Consider the following 21,036-nt stretch of genomic DNA (forward strand, 5'->3'; position numbering starts at 1 on the left):
TTACTTGACTAGTCCCATCCACATGATAAATCTCTCTGACATCAGTAGAGTGGATTGAATAGTAAGATGCTACCTACTTTGATTAAAATGGCATAACTGAGGCCATGGTGTTCTATATTTTGCACATCAGACATAGATTTAGCAAAGGAACTACCACCCCTGTAATTGTACTGCCTTGTATTGTATGGTGCATTGTGGTCACAAAGCAGCACAGCCCCATCATAAACTAAAGGCTGCACCTGCCCTGGGACATCTGTGATAGGAGTGACCTTTCAGAACCTTAAAGGAGCCCCAGGAAAGTTGCAGAGGAACTTCTTACAGGGATTTGTAGTGATAGGACAAAGGGTGAAGGCTTTAAACTGGAAAAGGACAGGTTTAGATTAGTTATTAGGAAGAATCTCTCTACTGTGAGGGTGGTGAGGCACTGGCACAGGTTGTCTGAGAAGCTGTGGATGTCCCATCCCTGGCAGTGTTTAAGGCCAGGTTGGATGGGGCTCTCAGCAACCTGGGATAGTGGAAGGTGTCCCTGCTTGTGGCAGGGGGCTTGGAGCTGGATGATCTTTAGGTCCCTCCCAACCCAAACTGTTCTATGATTCTATGTGCTGGTACTCACAGTTTTTAAGGTACTTGCCTTGCAAGCTAAATCACTCTCTGTTCCTTGTGTCACAGTGAACTTGAGACCTTTTCTGGACATGGTGTATCAAAACAGAAGCCTTTGGCCTCAGGGGCTTTGTAAGGGAACATGTTAAGTCATTTCTTGAGCTGCTTGGCTGTGTTATTGTGCTTGTTATAATGTTACAGTGCTATTGCTCATGGCTTTACTGATCCTGCTTTAACACTTCATTTTTTTGCAGAATCTGGCCTAGTGCTGTCCTGTGGGTCAAACTCCTTTGGACAACTGGGACTTCCTCAAGTTTCAGGCCCATGCTTGATTCCACAAAAGATTGAGGTAAAGATTTAGAAGGTGTTGTGCTTTATATTGCTTCCAGCAGCTTACAGAAGTCACCTGACCTCAATGGGCTTTAAGCCAGACTCTTCAACTAATTTTTTATAGTGCCTATCTGCTACAGATAAGCTTACAAAGTAAAGGCCCGAGGTGAATTGAAAGGCTGAGGCTGCTTTTCTTGCCGTATGAAGAAGTTTCCCACTTCTAACAGAAAGTTGATTCTTTCACTTCTCAGACAAGAAATCATTTAGCATCATGGCTCATGCCAGATATTCCTATGTTGCTTTTTTATGTAGGAGAAAGAGGGCAGCTGATCCCTTAGGTGACCTCTTGTGAGTAGGAGTTCGTTCACTTTATGTTTCTGTGCCCTTGATGTTTCCTGAGAGCATCCATTGCAGAATGGTGCATTAAAATTTGGTGATATTGACAGTGCTGATGTGAATCTCTCATCCCTCACCATACAAACTATTCATGCAGAATATTTGCCCTTTTGGTTGGTATCCCTTAAATACTTGGGCTTGATGCCACCTATTTTAAATACACCTGCTGCTTTTCCACCAAGGATAACTATCCAGAGGGTTTGCAAAACCCTGTAAGAGCAAGACAGGATGGGATGGGAGGTAATAGAAGAAGGAAACTTCCACATGATTCTTGAAATCTGTTGTTGTGGAGGGAAACTTTCAGGTTTTTCTCCAGTGGAAAACAAAATTCCACCAGTAACTTCACAAGACTGAACAGCTTAATGCACCACAGTACTGCCTATCACCAGTAATTACTGTGGAGGTTTTGGTGTAATTCTTGAGGAACACAGCATTAAAATTAAGAAATAAACATATTTGTATCACCAACATTTCTTCTTTCATGTGAATATTTTGACTGTGGTTTTTTATTTATTGTCACAATGCTGTGCAACCAGTTGCTTTGCTGGTTTATTTTTTATTTCTTGAAGATGTTCCCACTAACTCTTACTGGTCAAAATTTACTTACTTTGTGATACAAAATGTTGATATGCATTAGGACATGCAGGCTGGAATTGCGAGCACTATTTTCTTAGTATTCCATTTCTGTTGGGCCTATTTTATTTTTAGAGGCACTAAATGCAAAAAGCAACTAAATTATTATTTTCTTTTATTTGCATAGTCTCTCAAAGAGAAAGTGGTGAGTGTTGCTGCAGGACTGATACATGCCCTTGCTGCTACAGGTAAGTATGTCATACTTTTAATATTTTAAAATAATCTGAAAATTTATCTGAAAAGATACATAATCTTTTCAGTAACAAATGAAATGGGATTTTAATCACTTGGAGGAGGAGAGGGAGGAAAAGAGGATGAAATTTATCTAATCAATTATTTATTTTAACTATCACAGGGAAAAATACACCTTAAAGTCACAGACTGTAAGATTTTGGGACAAATTCACATGAATGATAAACATTATAAACATTCTAGAACCATCTTCCTGGAAAATCATGGGGAACAACTTTTATCAAGAATTCAGAGTAATGGTTTATTAACAAGTTAATTTTCTGATGGATGGAAAACATACTGATTTCTTTTTTCTTATTCTGAAACAAAACAGAAAAGGAGTTTTTTTCAGGAAACAGGGTTTCTGCTCAATCAAAGTATCTTAAGATTTGAACTCATTATAGTATGCAAAGTAACTTCAGTTTGTATAAGATGCTTCAAAATGGAACTGCACATAAATTGTGGCTTTTTAAATGAGGTAGTTGAAATTGACACCTGGAAAATCACAGGAATGAAACTAAATATTTCTCCTGCTGTTATTAGAGACTCTGAGTTTGTTCATGGTGTAACAGTAGAAATCAAACCCTTCCTTTTGGCGTGGTTGTGTTAAAACTGAGGAAAAACAAACTGTAGCTGCTTTTGTATTTGCTTTAGTTCTGGGTGAACTTCAGTATGGATTCCAGGTAGTGGAGCTGAAGGTGCACAGGAGATGCTTGGAAGACCAGTGGAATCTCTGGTGTTTGTATGGACAGTGGGAATTGAGATTCCCTGTGCTGCACTGCACAAATTGGCATCAAGAGAGGGAAAGGGAAGAGAAAGTACAAGAACTTTGTATCAATTCCTGAGGTACTGCAACCGTGGGATTTCTGTTACTGAGCCTCCAATAGCTTCCCACCTTCTTAATTTTCTTACCTGTATACTGAGACTACAGCTCTTTGTTGCTTGTTGGCTTCAACAGGGTTATCTGAATGTTTTTTGTCATAAAGGTCTTTAAAGTGTAATTTCAATTGGTGAAAATGACTGGAATGAATGATTGTTCATTAATGTGTGAAGTTATTTTTGCTGGTGGTTGATGTGTTTTAATCTCTTTTACTTGTGTTTACTCTGAAAAGACAGCGGTTTGGTACTGCAGTGGGGAGCTGGGATGGCATCACGGGCAAAGCGTGCCAGCCAAGGAAAAGCCCTCCCTGTGTTCTTGACAGCAAAGGAGCCCTGGGAAGTGGCAGGTAATCCAGGAATCTGCTTCCTTTGTGTGGGTGGATAGAGCAGAAATATAATTTGGAGTGGTATGTATCTTCCTTTTTACAAAGCCATGTGGTATTGTAAACATGGGGTGGAGTAGCAGAGGGATAGAATAGTTACAGAAAATCATGATCTGTGGGGAAAATGAGAGTCCTGCAATGTGTGTGGCCCAAAGGCAGAGCCTTTTGTTATAAGAGTCATCACCATCCTGTTACACTTGTATGCATGTTTGTGTGTGAATTGATGCCTGCTGTAGAAATTTTATGTGACTACATTTTTTCCAGGCCTGGAAGATGTAAAGGTGAAGGCAGTTGCTGCAGGTTCCTATCATTCGGTGTCCCTCACAGGTAAGCCTCAAGTACAGAGGTAAAAGTCCTCATCTCACCCTTCAAAATTTTCTCTGATTTTGAAATGTTGTCAGTTCTGGTAAAACTGGTGAAATTTGATCTGGCCTAGTTAGTGCTGGTAATTGTTCTGTAATAGTTTTGCAGTCTGAGAACTTTCCTTTTGTTTTAAGAGCTGGATTCATGTTTTGAGTTCTCTGAGGTTTGTGTGTTTTTCTTGGGGTCAGGTGGGACCTTAGCCCTTATGTCATTCAGAGTCTGGGCTCTTACTGGCTAGAAACTCTGAAAGGATTTGTAAGTCTCTGGAGCTGCAGCAGGATGCCCTCTTGGGTAACTGGTTACTGCTGGAACCAGTGCAACCCCTTGCCCAGGGAGGAGAGGTGTGTTGGGTGGTTGTCGCAGGAAAGGCAGCAGAAGCAGGGTAGCCACAGCAGTGCAAGCTAATGCCTCTGCATGGGCTAGTGCAGGGGTGTGAGGAGGCCTGGAGCTGTCTGAGGTGTCTTAGGCTCCACTGTGACAGTGTGTCAGATCTGTGGTGTAAGAGCACAAAGCTTATTTGAAGAGTAGGAAGCTGCTTTAATTGGTTAGGCACTTCCATAATGTCTGTCATTTGTTCTTTGATCCTTAGGCAGTGCTCCCATGCTGGAGTACTGAGTATCCAGTAATGAAAGTCTAATAAAGATTTCTTTTTATTTTGACAGATTGTGAGAAGGGGAAACAGAATAGCTTTCATGCTGTAATCTTACAGTTTTGAAGTGTGTAAAATATATTGAACCATATCAAGACAAGTCTTTGCAAACTTCACAGGAACAAGTTCTTAGCAAATCTGCAGCCATCTGGTACCTCTGTCATCATTAAAGGAGCACTGGAGTATTTGCTTATGCAGATCTATAGAGATTTAGTTGTATGGAGAGATGTTCCAAGATGTAAATTGTATTGATTTGAGATGCAAAATGTATGCAAGATTAGTGAAGACAAATTGTAAGAACAAATAAAATCTGCTTTAGATATTTGGCAGTCTCTGTTTAGACAGTGAGCAGATTATTCTTTCATGCTTTTGCTTTTTATTTAGGAGAGCGGTCTATTTGGCAGCAGTGGGACCAAGATTGAAAAAATAAATGCCAAATACTTGTATAATGTGATGCTGTTGCTGCCCTTCATACTGCAAAATAGTTGTTACTTTAAATATTTTTTATTTTAAGGATGCTTGATATAATAAAGATACTACTGCAGAGTGTTGTATTTAAATGGGCCCTTTTTTCTAGGAATGCCTTGCACTGTGGTGCAGTTTTCTTTGCCTCTGTTCCATGAGTCATCTACAGCCAGGCAGGTTTGGGACACAGCTGTTGATGTGGGTTGTTACAGATATGGGTGGGGGTTCCTTGGAAAAAAGGATGGTAGAGTCTACTGGTATCCAAACTGGCCTGAACCCTCCAGGGGTGAGAATATGGTACTAAGTCAAAGTCTAGCATCTAAGTTTTTGCTCAAACCTACTCAAGAGATAAGGGTTGAGCATGTGACTTTTCCCAGGATAAAGCAAATACACCTTCTGTAAAAGGAGGTGACAGAGGGCAATGCATGCTAATGTAGAATATGAATGACCACGCTTTTTTTCTTTGTGTTTCTGTCACCTCTTTTTAAATTTTTTTTTTATTTTTTTCCTCTCCAGAAGGAGTGTGTACTTCATGCTGGAAAGGAATTTATCAATTTTAGCAGAGAATTTGAATATTTGAACAAAACAATTGCTTGACTTGTTTCTCCTTTTTATTTCAGTTGTGTTGTTTTAAAGAGGAACATGGGAAGTCCTGCAGATGACTGTCAGTACTGGCTTATTCCCCCATTCCCACTCCTTACCAATTTTTCACCAGCAGTAGTATAGTGGAATTCTCCTGGCTTACTCTTTCTATTGCTGTTATCAAACTGAGATGATTAAATATACTGTAGCCTAAGTTTTACTTGGTGTTTTTTTTTTTTTTTTTTTTTTCTTTTCCCTCTGAAAAATTTACTTCTGTCATGGTGTTTGTAATGAGTTCAGTGCTGACCTGAGACACTTTGATGCCTTGAGTGTTGTGGAGGTGTGCTCCAGACAATTCCATGTTGGAACATACATGGCTTCCAGTCTTTCTGGGCCCACAGTAATGTGCAAGATCACATGTGCAAGATTTATTTCTTATGCTTCCAGCTTGTGCAGTCTGGCAAAGACTTCATGTTCTCTTTAAGTGTTTTTTGTGGATTTTTTTTTTAATATTGTGGAGGCCTAGGAGTTGGGAGGAATAGTTTTGTCCTGAATGGACACTAATGATATGTCATATCTGTAGAAGGACTCATCTGAGCAGTCACTGTGTCATTGGTTCTTAGGCTGTGAGCAACTCCAGCTTGGATTGATGTAAAGGACTGTGTGTATTTCTGTGAAAAGATTTATTCCTGCTTGGAATCCTGGAATTTTGAACAAATTTTGAACAAATACTTATTTTAGAAAAGAGATGTTGAAGGCAAGTGACCACTTACAGAAGCCTCTCAGGTGTTGTCTTGTGTGATTTTGAGGCACAATAATTTAATTTTGCCTTGTGATGGGTGGTGCCTGCTTCAGTTGTGTTTTCATAGCTGCATGTCCAATTCCTTTAGGAAGTGACTGTGCAAGGTGAGTTAGGGAGCACTGGACTGTCCTTGCTTTGGGGAATTTACTGAATTTGCTGAAGCTGAAGGGGGCAGAATTGGTATAAGCAGAGCTGTAAGTCTGGCTCTTGTAGAGAGGCTGGGAGACTAAAACAGAGCAAGAGCAGCTAGCCAGGCTTTGAATTATTTGCTGCAGTCCAGAAAGTTATTTACTGGATGTAATAAAGCTTTGGAGTGGAAATAATAGCTACAAGGACAGGGTGGACGAAGAGGGACTGCTCAGTGAATGTCTCCAAGATACTTTGATTTTCTTTTACTCAGAGAAGTTGACTACTGTGGTTAGTTTTTTAATAGAAATTAGTCTTTGTTATAAACAATCTAGGCAGTTTGACCTGAAAGCTCTCACTGCTTCAGGGAGTCTGTGTAGCCCTGAGAAAATAGGCTGTGTTGTTAAGGCTCTGCAAATATTTCTGATAACCCAGTTACAATGGTAAAGTAGTAAAAAGCATACAGTGAGAACATAAATTGAATGAAATATTCTTTCCTCAGCATCACTGAACTGAGAGCCTGAATCTGGTGGTATTAGATCTGTATCCCTCTAAACAGATTTTAATTCTCTGTCTGTTGTAGATAAAGGACATCTGTATATCTGGGGCAGCAACAAACACAGGCAGCTGGTGAGCAGAAACATCTTTCTTGCTGAGCCCAACAAGATTGACACTCAGTGTTTCTCACATGAAAAGATTGAAGCAGTTTGGAGTGGCTGGACTCACCTGGTGGCACGGACAGGTAGAATATTTAAAAAGCAGTAACATATGGCATCCAAGCAGCAGATTATAAGTTGTTTCTTTCAGGGAAGCAGTGTTCTTTCTCACTGATAGTGGCTGGACACACAGCATAGCAGCTTCACCCAAGTTCAGTTGTCTTTTGAAAAATGATGAGGACAGAAATCCTTTGGCTGCTCTTTTAGTAGGGCATTAAGGGAAAAGAAAACAATATATTCAGAAGAAAATCAGTAAACTAAAATAAGCTGGCAGAAAATATTTGGAAAAGACAGGTAAAAAGAGGCCTCATTACACTTGAAGAGCATTCCCTGAAGGTGAAAACAAAGGCAGATTTCATGTTGAAGCTGAACTTTCCTGGGAATTTTTGTGATGAGGGCAGTGTGAAAGCTGCCACATGTGGAGGGCTGTAGGGTTAGATTCTTACCTAGGAGGAGAGGAGAAGGGAGAAAGGTTATGTAACAGTGATATTCATGTGTAAAGGGATGGTTGAGCTGATGAAGCTCATCCAAGTGTGAAGCTCAAAGGCAGGAGGGAAAGTTAGATGAGATGGAAAGGCAAGACAGGCATCTGAAGCTATTTTTTGGTGTTTGTGTTCTTTCCTTCTCCTGTTGCACTGCATATGGTGCCACAGTTAAGGCTAACAAGAGGATGAAAGTCTTCCATAGAGGAAAAGGAATAGCCAGAGCTGTGATGTGTGACTGGAAAAACAAACTGGTTGTTTTCTGTTTCATAGCATTCATTGTTTGATATCAAAGTATGTGAGAGAAGTGTGTAAAAAAATCTACATCAGCTGTTCTTTTAGCTCTTTGTAAGAAATGTCTGAACTCTGATTTTTAGAGGATGCTATACTGAAAATTTGAAAGCTGCAGTCAGTGCTATGAGCTGCTTGAAAACTTTTCAGGTGGAATGGAAGAATTTATCTCAAAATCTGTAGTTCTTGAATTAAGTGCTTGATGTCATCCTCACTGGAACAGAAATGGTAGAAAGAAACCATTAGTTAGGATAATCTGATTTGTAGAGTGAGTCTTGACAACTTGGTTTGCTTTCCCTCACTATTTCTTAATAAAGAAATAATAAATAATAATAAATAATAATAATATATAATAATTAATAAATAATAATAAACTAAATAAAATTTCCCCAGAGTTTTAGTAACTTCAATGTTTGAGTTACTTGATACTTATCTGTGGGTATTACAGACATGGAGTATTTCAGCAGGTGTTTTTATACAACACAAAGTGTGCCAAGGCACTAGCAGGGCTGTTTTGCTGGTAAATGTTTAAAAAGAATTTATATAAAAATAGGCTGACTTTCTACATCTGCATTAGAAAACTCGCCAGGTGATGCAGTGGCACAAGTTATTGCTGAAACCGTATTTCATCTATTTAGAATTTTAAATCTCTTTGAAGAGCAAGGGACCTGAACCTAAATCATCTGGAATAAGATTTTGAATGGCCTTTGGCAGCCTCCAGTCAGGATCCCATAGGAATTTCAAGGGTTGTTCAGCTACCAGATACAGTGTGAGCACTTAACTCTTTCTGGAAAATCATTTGCTGCATCAAACTTGCAGCTGAATAACTGAGAAATGCAGCCCACTTGAGAAATGTCCCCTGAATGCAGTTCTTCCCACCAGTATTTTTGCCTCCTTCTGGCAAAGGAGGAAATGTTGCTTCAGTTTCTTGGTGCTGAAGTCATAAACCAAACATCCCCAAACGTTATGGCTCAGAAAAGTTTTTTTTGAGCATGCAGTCCCTAATATATTTATACTTATTTATTTATAAATTATAGACCGATAATGCTATAATATGCAAACTGTAAAATACGTACAATAGAAATTTTACAAAGGATGAGATAAACACTACTTAAAGTATTACTTTATTGGCTTAAATAATTAAAACAGTTAATAATTTATTAATAAATTAAAATAATTATATGTAATTTCCATCCTGCCCTCCAGTGGATTGTCTTGTAAATACCTAGGGCTGCATGCACTTCACTTTAGAGATACCAATACAAACATTTCCTGCTTGCTTTATTCTGGGGAGTTCCCCAGTTAGTGGGAAGGAGACAAAATAGAATGATTTTTGGATACAGGAAAATGGAAGGAAAGAGTATTGTAGTATGATGCTTCTCTGCTCATTGTGGGAGATAAAAACATACTTTGGAAAGACATTGCACTGTACAGGGATTTTGCTGCATGAAAGAATGAGTAAGTTTTTCTAATTAATAATCTCACCACAATACAAAATTAGTGGTTTAAAGTTTGTAATGGTATCTGAATTCTCATGTAGTGTTTGCCACAGAAGGTAGTTGAATTTTAAGAGACTGTTACAAATACTTAGAGTTTTGTTTGAATTTTTTTTTCTAGAACATTAATCCTGGTTAGAATAGTAATAATGAAAAACTTGTTATTGCAGCTGTCTTGACAGTAACTAAAACTCTTCTCATTGGAAAGACACAGGAAGGAACTGGGTGGTTAAACACTGGACACACAATGCATAAATTTACAAATTCTGCCATTTTAAAATGACATTTTAATCTTTATCTGCCAGGTGAGCAGGTGGCTGCAGAACTAATGGGAGAGTGAAAAGTAAATGAGAGTGATGTTGTTAAAAGCAGCCATCTGGAGGAATAGTTGCCAGTTCCATGGTTGCAATGGTTTGACAATTTTAAAGTGAGTCCAAGCAAGTTATCAAGTTTGTTATCAGAAAAAAAGGAACACAGCATAAATATTTTTGTCTTCTGTCTTTCCCTCTTACGTAAGCTGGCCTGTTTTAAGACTTGCTTTGTTTTTACTTCATGCTGCTGGCAAAAGTTTGTACTGTAACATAAAGCAAAATGCAGAACTCATTTTAATTTCTTCCCCATTCTCCCTTTACAAGGATTTTAATTGCACCTGAAATTACTTTGATATCTGCATCTCTTTCATATACTATGTTCTACCTCATTCAGCAGAGGTTTCCTGTAATTTCTTTTTTAGAGTTTGATCAACTCTTTTCATTTGCTGTTGTTTATATCATAAAGCAGTTTGGATTCAAGACATTAATTCCTGAGAAATTAATTCTTTGACTTAAAGGTGTTAAGGAGTATTTTCACAAGATGTTGTGTTTTTAATCCTTACCTTTAACTGATCCTCATCAGCTTCAATTCCTTATTCTTTTTATTGTAGAGGTATCTTTTGGCGCTATTTCCACTGTACACACTCCTACTGTAAAATAACTCACAGAATGCTTCAAGACAGATGAGTGCTTTCTTTTCCTGCCTTGATTGTTTCCTACAGAGGAAGGAAGCACAGTTAGACTTCATGGTATCACCAGTACTCTCTCAAAATAAGTTATATTATTCTGATAGTAGAGGTGGTCCTAGTTGATGATGGTTGGTCCAAAAAGATGAATGTTGAGAAGCCCTGGTTGCTCTTTGCTCAGGTCTCTGATGATGAGATATGAACTTGCTGGTGTCTTTGGTTTATTTTGTGTTTTCTGTGTGAGTGCTTGGTTCAAGTGACTCTCAGGAATGCTTTTCATTTATGGCAGGGCAGTGCTGTTGTTGCTTCATGTGAGCCAGGTGTATTCCTGTGGCCTTGGACTCCAAGTACAGGTGCTGTTCTCTTCACACAAGCACTCTGCACAAGGTTGGCTTCTGACCCAGGACTCTGCTTAATGGCACAAGGAGCACCAGTATAGGTGCAGTATAGGTGATATTGTTTTTGAATAATGAGCAGCTGTCTTGCATTGCTGTCCTTAACAATGTCAGCTTTAATTTGTGGTCCCTCTGGAGTTAATGCAAACACTTTGAGGGTAACTGCTGAAAGAGAGGTTATTATTGCTTAGGTAATTTAAAAGAGAGCTAAGCTGTGGCCTGTAACGTGTAAGATGTAAATTAGTCTACTTTGGGGAATGATAAAACCAGTCTCACTTGAAGGCAAACCTAAATATAGCAAAAGAGGTATTTTAAAGACTTTGAGGTGAATCATCAACTTCCATTCAAAACAAGATATTTTCTTTTTAACTGGGATGCCTAATAAATAACCTTCCCTAATCTGGCCTGGTTTATTATCTGTTTATTCTCCTGAATACATTCCCTAATCTGTCACATAGTGTCACATGAAGTTATGCTTTGTTTGAGCTCAGATAAAGAATTCCAAGCTCTTTCACTCAGAAAGTTACTTCAAAAATGCAGTTAAAATAGTGTTTCTGCTGCCTGTGCAAAACTGCCTACAGCTAAAAAATCTTGGAAGAACAAAATGCTGTGACATAGTCTGAATAATATTCTGAATCCTCATTCCAAATGTGCATCTGAATTTGTGCATCTTTTAATGTCCCTTGATGTCATGTCATTTAGGCCACATAAAACCACTCTGAAGGGGTCTGACATGTTAGTGACCTACACAGCAAAATAGAAACCATCTCCTGTTTTTTTCTGAAGCAAATGACAGTGTGTCCCTCCAACCACCGAGAGCAGAGTGCAAGAACATTTCTAATGATCTTGTTTGAGTCATTAACCTTTAGCATTTCAGTCTTTCACAGAGGCTGTAGTTGCACCTCTAGGTGCCTTTTCTGTTGGCAGTCACAAGGTAAAGCTCCTGGGCTTTGCTGGCGAGTTGTGCAGCTGCATGGAGGTGAAGGGGAAGGACATATCTGGCACCCGAGCAGCACAGCCTCAGCCCACTAGAGGTCCTTTCCAGTTTGCTCTTGAATCCAGGCTCTGCAGCCTTCCTCTGGAAAGCAAACTTTCTCTACTGTGAATTTTTCAGCAGCTCCCTAGGACAGCAAATACTAATTTGCGTATATGTATATATATCATGTATATTTTTTTGTTTTAATGCCTGTCTCTTTTTAGACACGGCAGCCAAGAGTTTGAAACTGGAGCCCTACATGAGGGAGCTGTATTTCATTGGAAGGATGCTGAGTTTTGGGAATACAGGTGAAATACTAAAAATTAGCTTAATCAAAACCTCCAAATTGATAGGTACCCCTGAACCTCTTTAAAGCAGAACTTGAGTTCAAGAAATGAGTGTTCAAAAAAGCAAAGCCTTTGTCCACCTGCCTTGGGGGTCAATTTTGAAGCTTCAGGGCCTATTTTGAAGTTCTTGCATTTGATTATAAAGTTTAGAGCATGGCAAGAGGAGAGAAAGAAATGCACAAGCTTGGGGACCAAAATTCAGACATGAACACTGGGAGCTGTGGGGAAATTTAGTGTGCAATAACATGAAAGATTCTAGATGTGTCTGGAAGTTGCCTTGTTTTCTGTATTGTCTTCAGAGCTGTCTTCTTTGACACATTAATCTCATTGATGTTTCAACTTCTACAGTGATTATTTTAAAGTTTTGTTCTAGATAGCTGTAAATACCAAGAAGATTTTGGCATTTTTCTTTGGCTTCATGGGCTGGCATAATTCCTTGGCTTTATTTTTTAAAAAAAGTTACGAGTGTGTGTGTGTTTGTTTTGTGATTGTACACTCCTATTCGTGCTGTTCCCTGCTGGGAGTTACTTCTACATGGTTTTGATAAAAGTCTTGAAGGAATTAATTCAGTGGTTTGGTCACTGAATAGGAAGTTGGGTCCAATGGGAACTGAAGGTACGTTCTGAAAGGTTGTTATCAAGTTTTGAGAGTTGTTCATATGCAAAGATTTGTCACAGAATCTTTCTAACATCATATTTTGAGTAATTGAGTTGTTTCTTCATTTACCTGCTCTCTTTTACCTCTCCTTGTTGCTAGGAGCTTCCAGTTGTACAGTAAATAGCTGTGCATGGCATCTTATGTTATTTCTGTGTGAAAAGAGAGGTTGTCAGGAAGATGCTAAGCTGTCACTAAGTGTAATTGAAGGTACTCATTGTAAAATAGAAACAACAGTGATCGGCTTTAAGGACAAAGAAACTTACCTCAATATTTGAAATTCCCTTTGTGAGCTGTGACATTGTATTGGCAAGTGGAGATTCAGATGGCCTGGGAAGAGTAGGATTTAAATGGATTTTTGTTAAATTTAGCTCATGAGTAAAAACGAACTTAACAGAAGGAAAACAACTATCAAATATTTTCCAATCTGTTCTGCTCCTCTTACGTGTGGGACAGCCCACAGAGTGCCCTTCCCACAGCAGAAGGGGAAGATAAGGTAGGTAAGGCTGGTCTGTTTTGGATCTTCTGCTGGATCTGTCTTGGATCTTCTGGCTATGGCTTCCTCTCATGGAAGGGCCTGTTCCTTCTTTGGAACAGGCTGTCCAGGGAAGTGGTGGAGTCACCATCCCTGGAAGTATTCAAAAACCTGTGGATATGGCACGTGAGGATGTGTTTTAGTGAACATGGCTTTGGTGCTCGGTTTACAGTTGGACCTGATGATCTTAGAGTTCTTTTCCACCTTTAATGATTCTATAGTTCTGTGATTCACACTTGCTTAGTCCTGTCCAGATGTGTTTTACTAAGTACTCCATGATTGGAGGAGTTTGGAAAATGACTCAGTCATCATTCAGCATTATGTTTTGGGGCATTAGGCCACATATGTGGAAAGAGGGACTATTATATTGAATTTCTCCCTTCCTTTTTTTTTTTTTTTTAATGTGTCACATCCTCTCTTTTACTAGTGGGATCAGTGATTGTTGTGGACTTAAATAATGTAACTGTCCAAATTTGACAGAATTTTCATCTATAAAAAGCATTCAGAAAAAATTATAGCTTTAAAATGTGGATCTGGTATAGATTTTGTTCAAGTCATTAGTGGATAAGGAATTAATTACTTTCCCTAATTTTCCTTTTTTTTCCCCTTTGGTTTCTGTGGTTGGATTGCTGCAGTTTATGGCTAGCCATCTATTTAGCAAATGTAATAAACAAGGTCAGATACATTAATAAGTATGTGCTTATGTGCAGGAAATCTGTAAATGTGGTGTTTGTTCTGTTTTCAGTAACCTCCAGCACCAGAGCAACTGTGCAAGAGGAGCTGTAGTTTTGTCACAAGGCTGAGAAGAGCACCTTGTTGGCTCTGAGCTATTCCTTGGGGGTTTATTTTTTCTTATTCTTTTTCTCTTAAAGCAAATTAAACTCTTGCAAAGGTAGTGATGATAATTGCATTGAAAACACCACCCCTCTCACAACTATTGTGAAACCAGGGCACAAAGCTGATACAAATTTCCTTAAATGAAGAATAGTTCAGCCGTAAGTGTCCTTTTCTAGATCTTCTGACTACTTGCAGCTGGATCTGCTGGCACTATCGAAGTCACTTGCTCTTCTGTTTGACTGTTTCTGCATTGTTATATCTCAAACCTTTTCTCCTTAACCATACTGAAATAATTCACATTATTCTTGGGTCTCTGTCAATTCACCTATTTAAAGCTGAAAAGAAGCAAAGGTAAAGGTAAGAGAAAATTCATAGTTTCTTAGCTTCTGTCATAAGCTGTCTCCAAGTTCCATATTCATAGGTATTAATAGAGAAAGATCCAAATGTGGAACTCACAAGACCACTGCTGTGTGCTGCTATGACAGACTGGGCCAGATACTCTATAACTCACCTCCTTTTTTGCCTCTCAGCCTTTAATTCAGCTTCAAGGCCCCATATGCTGTGGGTCCCAGCAGCTGTACACAATAATGTTTCTGTATCCTGTTATCCAGGAAAAAGAGCATGGCCTGGAAGACTGGGTTGGGGGGTTCTTCCCTACGCCCTCTTCCAGCTGGGAGATCTGAGTGGGTGGCAAAAAAAATTGCAATTTTGGGTGTTATCATATCATATCATATCATATCATATCATATCATATCATATCACATAGTTTGCATGTAGTAAAAGGATGATGGGATTGATTAGAATTTTGGCAATTCAAAGCTCTTAGTGTAGAGAATTGATGTGAAGCACACAACAAGCAGTGAGAATTTGCACTTCAGGATTTCTGCAGTTATGCAAGTGGATATAACATGGTCTCACACAAAGTTGGAATCCTTAGTGAGGTAGAAGTGCTTTGCACTCACTTTGTATGGAGTAAGAAGCTGGAACCAGCCATTACCTGATAGTTGAAGTAATGTGCATGGTAACTGATTGCCAAGAACAAGGTATGTGTACTCTGCCCTCTTAGTTTTATTGATCTTTGAGAAGTGGCTAGTGCATTTTCAAATAACTTCATTTAAATCTAGGCATTTACTAAGCTAAGCATTTCTAAGCTCAGCTTCTGGAAGCAGCTGTCTATGTGAGCACCATCTATGCAAGTGCATTGATCTTATTGAAACGTAGTAGCATTTTAAGGTCATTAAATACTTGTTTTCATAATATTTAAGTGACATTTCCTGTTTAGTAATTAATTATTCAGGTTTAATGCTCATTAATGAGTCTTACTATTCCAACATAGGTAGAGGGCTTTTTAAGAGCTGAGTAGCAGTTGAGTACTTCTGAAAAACAGTGCTTTTCAGGAACTTTCTTTTTCTTAAAAACCTAGACACAAACAGGAAAAATATCCATAAAGCCTACATATATTGTTCCTTTCATGATATCCTTGAAGTAATTTTAAAATAAATAATTTGACATAAGGTACTGTAGGATACAGGAGATATATCAGGAGCTGTAAATTTTCTGTAGCAAGTATGTAGTGTTTTAGAATGGCTCTGATACTTGGATAATATGATGAAATCTGCCAAGAGTGTGTGGCTTTTATTCTTTAAAGTATTCCAGTTGTGAGGAACCACAGCTTGTGGTGTGGTAGTTGAAACTGAGGGTGAACTCCCTCCTTTTTTTGTAGTTCCTATTTGGACTTCATTGCCTCTCAGGGTAGCCACATATTTTCTGTACGGATCCCAAACAGCCGAGATTGAACTCTGCAGATGAAGGGGAGTTATATTTGTACTGTATTTGTACTATGTTGCTTAGGATACACTTTAGGTTTTTGGGATGTTCTGCTGGATTTAAAGAGTCTGTGTGGTTCAGGTCTGCTTTATTCTCTATCCAGTATTATGGAGCCCACAGTAAGTAATAATATAATCACAATGGTTTACTTTTGGGGGACAAAGACCTGGATGAATAGAAGGAATTAGCATATGATTCATGCAGGAGAAAAACCCTAGGAGGGGTGGGATTTCCTTAGGTGACTCATTCTCTGTTTTACTCTGTATCTAACTAAAAGAAAAAACATCTAAAAAACACTGTGTAGTCAACAATCTATTCAGGGACAGTGCTTTATGTCACTTTTACTAAGATCTTTTTATTGTGAGTATAGGAACTCTTCTAGAATTTTCAAAAATTTATCTTTACAAAACTGCCCAAAATACACATACAGAAACTCCTTTAGGAGAATGTTTTCCTTCTTGTCCTTTTCACTCCAAGATAGAAAGCAAACTGAAAATCAGTTTGGCATTTCTCATCTTGAATTTTGGATCTTGTAGCTGATGGATATTTCGTAGGAATTTGCCTGTACACACGTATCAGGTTTGTGCCTGTTAATGACACATCTGCCTGGAGCTGGAGCTGTTCATTGAGGACAAAATGGACACTAAAACATCCAGAAGTGAAGGTCAGGCTGTGGGGACAATAAAAGAGTGCTAGTGTGGATTACTAGATATTCGTGTGGGTTGAAGAATCTTGGATGAAGAATCATCCTGACAAGTCACGGAGTACAAAGGAGGGTGTTAAATCCTGTTTTTTTTGTCTCCTCTTGCCTGTTCACTTTGCCATAAACAGAACACACAATGCCAAAAAAACCCCTAAACTCTGTGGCCATGCACACTGGTAAAAGCTGATAGTTGAAATACAACAAACTTCTGCTGTGTGTGATTTAAAAATCTGGGTAGTTATTTAAAATTCCTCTAGTTCACCAGAGCAGTTTTCAAACAAAGTTCATGAAAAGCTGTTTTAGAAACTCAGGGTTTCTTTAGAAACGGCCCTATCTCACTGTATTGTGTGAAGCATGAATAGAAGGCTACTACTTCTTTTGATCAATATCCATTGTAACATCAGAGAAAAGAAGGTATTGAAAAAAACAGGAGCCTTTGTTCTTCATTGGTGTCCCCTCCTTACTCCTAATGAGAAAAGTTCTTTTATTTTTCCCCTCTCACTTTAAAACCTAAGCCCCTCTTAGTAACAGGCTGCATAGCACATCAATACTTACATTAGAACCCTGTTCATAGACACACTTAGATAAGCCTTAAACATAGATGTGCTGGCACTGCAAGCAGATAGAGATGCTGTAGCCATATAGAGGTATTTGTGGGCAGCTGTTGCTTCTGGGTAAGCATCAAAAGTAAATCTCACTGGCATCGTTCCCTCTTGACTGGGAATTTCAGATTCCTTTACAGGATGGACTTGCATTGCATTCATTAGTAACATGTCTATAATGTTTCTAAATTTTTAGATTTGCTCTGTACCTGTAGCTCTGAAATGCTGAAAAGACCTCACAATGTTAAGAGAAAGACACAAGAAGTCAGGAGTCAGAGGGAACTCTGCTGGCTGGATAGTATCCCCTTGTAAAAGATGGATTTTTTTTCAGGGCATAAATGGATTTGGATGCTTTCACCATGAAAAGCATTTACACCTTTGTCCACTCTCTCCCTGCAGTCTCCTTGATGTTAAGCATCTTGCCATATGGGAGGTGGAATCTTGTGTTGTGCTTTTATTTCTTCCTCCACCCCCTTGCCCAGCTCTTAAACTTTCTTGTGGGTGGAGGGAGAAATTGGGATGATATTCCAGAGAGAATACATCACCTTATTGCTCATTATTTATCTCTTGACTTCAAAGGGTATGGATTTTCCTTCCCATCCCCTTTTAGACTATTGTGTTCCTCCTGTCAAGCGGGAATGCTGCTCATTATTTGAGGTGCACAGCCCACTCTGTCTTAGTTAATTGTAGTTGCTCTTATAATAATTCTGACTCTGAGCAAGGTGGGTGATCTCCTGGGAGGCTCTGGAGGTGCCATTGTTGGGTTTGTGGTACTGTTCTCTTCTTTGTACTTTATTTCTTAAGAACAGAACAGCACATAGTTAGGGTTGAACTCCATGGGATATAGAACTCGGCTGCTTTGGGAGCGACTGAAGAAGTTCAAGCCACTTAGCAAATCCAAGGACTGCTCTTCTAACACTTTGTTTCTGTCATGCTTTCTGTTTCTGTCTGAGGCATGTTATCTAGTGAAATCTCTTGTGCAACTGGTCTCTGATTATTGGCAATGCATCTTGTGGGCAACAGTGAAAAAGCCCAGTTCTCCTTCAGGCTGCCATTCCAGAGCATTTCTTTTGCTTTTTCTGTGTCTGCCTTTCCACAGCATGCCCTCGAGTCTTTTGACAAAGTAAATATTAGCACTGGGAACTTAATTACCTTCCCTTTGTTTATCTCTTGTATGCACATGGCTGTTCCTCCTGAGGCTCAAATGGTGATGGGATATTGAGAGTAGCAGGATCTTGAGTTCAGCAAATTAGGCAGATTCACAAATCTTTACAACATTGCAGCTAGAGGAAATGCTTTTCATAAAATAGTCTAGAAAAGATGCCTATGCTGTAATTTGTAATCTCTGAATAAGATTTTCTGTAGCACTGTACTATGTTAAGTCTAATGAAACGGGACCTGGGCCTTGCCTCAAAGGGAATAAACATCTAAGCAGTCCTTTTACAGACAAAAAATTAGGAAATCAGACACCAGAAAATATTTGGAAACAAATAAAAGCACACACAGCATATTATGATCGTTCAAGTGTGTTGTTTTTCCAAAATGGTGTCCAGAAAGAACTGCATGTCTTTTCAGTTTTCTGGGGAATGTTAGAGGAAGAGATGCTCAGCTGCAGAAGGAAGGAAATTCCAGGTTAGAGAGGCCTGTATGGAAGACAGCATATAACAGTGCGGAAGGGCATGGAGATATAAATATAGAACGTCAGTAAAAGTGTATGACTCATACTGCTGTAGTAGTATAGTGCAGAATTTATTTGCAGAAGCATTGAACAAAAACCCTATGGTATACTATGATGCTTTTGCAGATAGTTTTCCATAGCTGCTTACTGTTTTATGCATCTTGCTTTTTTGGAGACATCACCAAATTGTGCTTTGATTTCCTTTTTTCCCTGCTTTTTGTTAGAACTTTGTTTTTAATTGAAGAGTTAAGTCCTCTATTGAACCTTGAATGCAGCAGTTCTGTTTGCTGGGTAGAGATGAGTTAGATTAGTTTTTAATCATGTAACTAAATTTAGCCAGCAATCTGCATTTTAAGGCATTGCTATTAAAAGTCTAAAAGTGAGATATATATCATAGTTTGAATTTAAAATAAGCCAGAGGCACAGCTGGTGAAGCCGTCATGACTCTCTAATCATGAGTGGAGGGAAATAAGGAGGGGATTTTCTCACCTTGCAGGATGAATGTAAAGTCTGATAGGGGCTTTAAAATCCCACTTTTGCCCCCAGCCCCCTTCCCCAGCTTTGTTTCATGATTGCATGGATTTCATGACATCTCCCCATTTTCTTTTTTCAGCCAGGATATTATATCTGTGTGATATCAGCAGTATGAACAAAACTTCACATGCATTTAAATTGTTACATTTTAGTTTTTCCTCTGGTTTATTCAGAGTTTTGTGTCGTACTTTATATTTCCAGTCTCTCCTCTAAAAGGAAAATGGCCATGGAAAACCTGAACCAGAGACAAGACTTCCAAGGCATCTGGAAAGTCCTGGAATTTGCCTCATTCAAAGTTATTATTCAGTCTTTCAAAGCAGTGAAGCATGCTGTTAAGTATGTGAATAATCCCATTAAAAGAGCATTGCCCATCTCAAGACATAATGTGGTGTAATTATGGAAGCAAAAAAGAAGTATGCCTGTTTTGCAGTGAATGAAAGTCAAAGCTGTTTAGATGTTTAAAGATGTCCAAAGTGCTGGTAAAGATAGATCTGTTGGTGAAGTGTATGACAAATTTAGCATGTCATGGAAATAGCAAGTTATGTCTAGCCTATCATATGGAATATTAAACTGACTTAACACAGCACTGCTTTTAGCAGTGTTTGCTGTAGCCAAGCTCCCATTTCCCAAGGTTGTTTTTCAGCCAGATCAATTCCTTAGCTTGGTTTACCTTCCTTTTCACAATTAGTTCAAGCACAATGAATGCAGGTGGCCTAGTGGGGAGAAAACTGGGTCCAAAGTTTCTTAGTGTAAACTGTTGCCAAAGGAGCTCTCATTCTGCACATTGAGCATTGCATTTTAGTCTGTGTTAGACTGTCACAGTCCTGGTGTCTTCTCTTGGTGAGTCTCACACATCCTCAAAGCTTCACCTGCTTTTAGCTGAGTACTTTCCATTATATCCTGTATTCATACAAGTCCTTGAGTGTTCAATATTTTGATATCACCAGGAGGCTCTGAAAGGAGACAGGATGATTTTCTCTTTATTTCCATAGCAGTGGGAATGGCTCACAGTGAGTGAGAAGCCATTTGTTTGCTGGATGAGCATCTGATTGTAGTGATGTGAAATCTTGTCTATCTGTGTTGCCCACATGCATGTGGTTAAATTTGATCACCAGGTTTGGGGACATCTGATGCAGCTTGGGCTGGCAGGAATCTTGGGCCCACTTGATGAGTATAGGAGTTCTAACTGGCAAATCCTTAGCTGTTGCAGGAGGACTGGTGATGCCCTTATGGTTCTTTTCCTATGGCACTTGTGGCCTTTTGTTGCAGGTTTAAATATCTTCACAAAGTGCTTGGAAACCCTTGTGAACTGCACCTTGATGTGTGGAAGCTCTGTGGACTATTCTGAACCAGCTGTGTATTGCAGCCTGTGTCTGCGGAAGGCTGAAAGTGGCCAGGAATGGAAATATCTCTAGTTTTCTGTTGCTGTCAGCTCTGAAATGCTTTTGCTGCTTTGTTTGAACTTCCCTGATGAGGCATGACCTTAATACTGTGCATAGATTTGTGTTTTAGTGATACATTCTTAAT

General features: G+C 39.0%; 1 protein-coding gene across 7 annotated transcripts in view; it reads left to right on the forward strand.

Moving 5' to 3' along the window:
• SERGEF (secretion regulating guanine nucleotide exchange factor) overlaps positions 1–21,036 on the forward strand; it is a 151,443-nt gene that overhangs the window by 3,269 nt on the left and 127,138 nt on the right. For 6 of the 7 annotated variants that reach the window (XR_008431589.1, XM_053946316.1, XM_053946315.1 and 3 more), the window contains exons 4-8: positions 855–949; positions 2,087–2,147; positions 3,303–3,416; positions 3,717–3,779; positions 7,023–7,181. Coding sequence is in view for 6 of the 7 variants with exons in the window: in XM_053946316.1 (XP_053802291.1) it covers positions 855–949; positions 2,087–2,147; positions 3,303–3,416; positions 3,717–3,779; positions 7,023–7,181 (492 nt within the window). In the remaining variant the exon portion in view is untranslated. Of the gene's footprint in view, positions 1–854; positions 950–2,086; positions 2,148–3,302; positions 3,417–3,716; positions 3,780–4,477; positions 5,002–7,022; positions 7,182–21,036 lie in introns of those variants that run through there. The other variant, XM_053946318.1, reaches the window with a different exon arrangement.

The sequence above is a fragment of the Vidua chalybeata genome, chromosome 6 (genome assembly GCF_026979565.1).
Source record: "Vidua chalybeata isolate OUT-0048 chromosome 6, bVidCha1 merged haplotype, whole genome shotgun sequence".
NCBI lineage: Eukaryota > Metazoa > Chordata > Aves > Passeriformes > Viduidae > Vidua > Vidua chalybeata.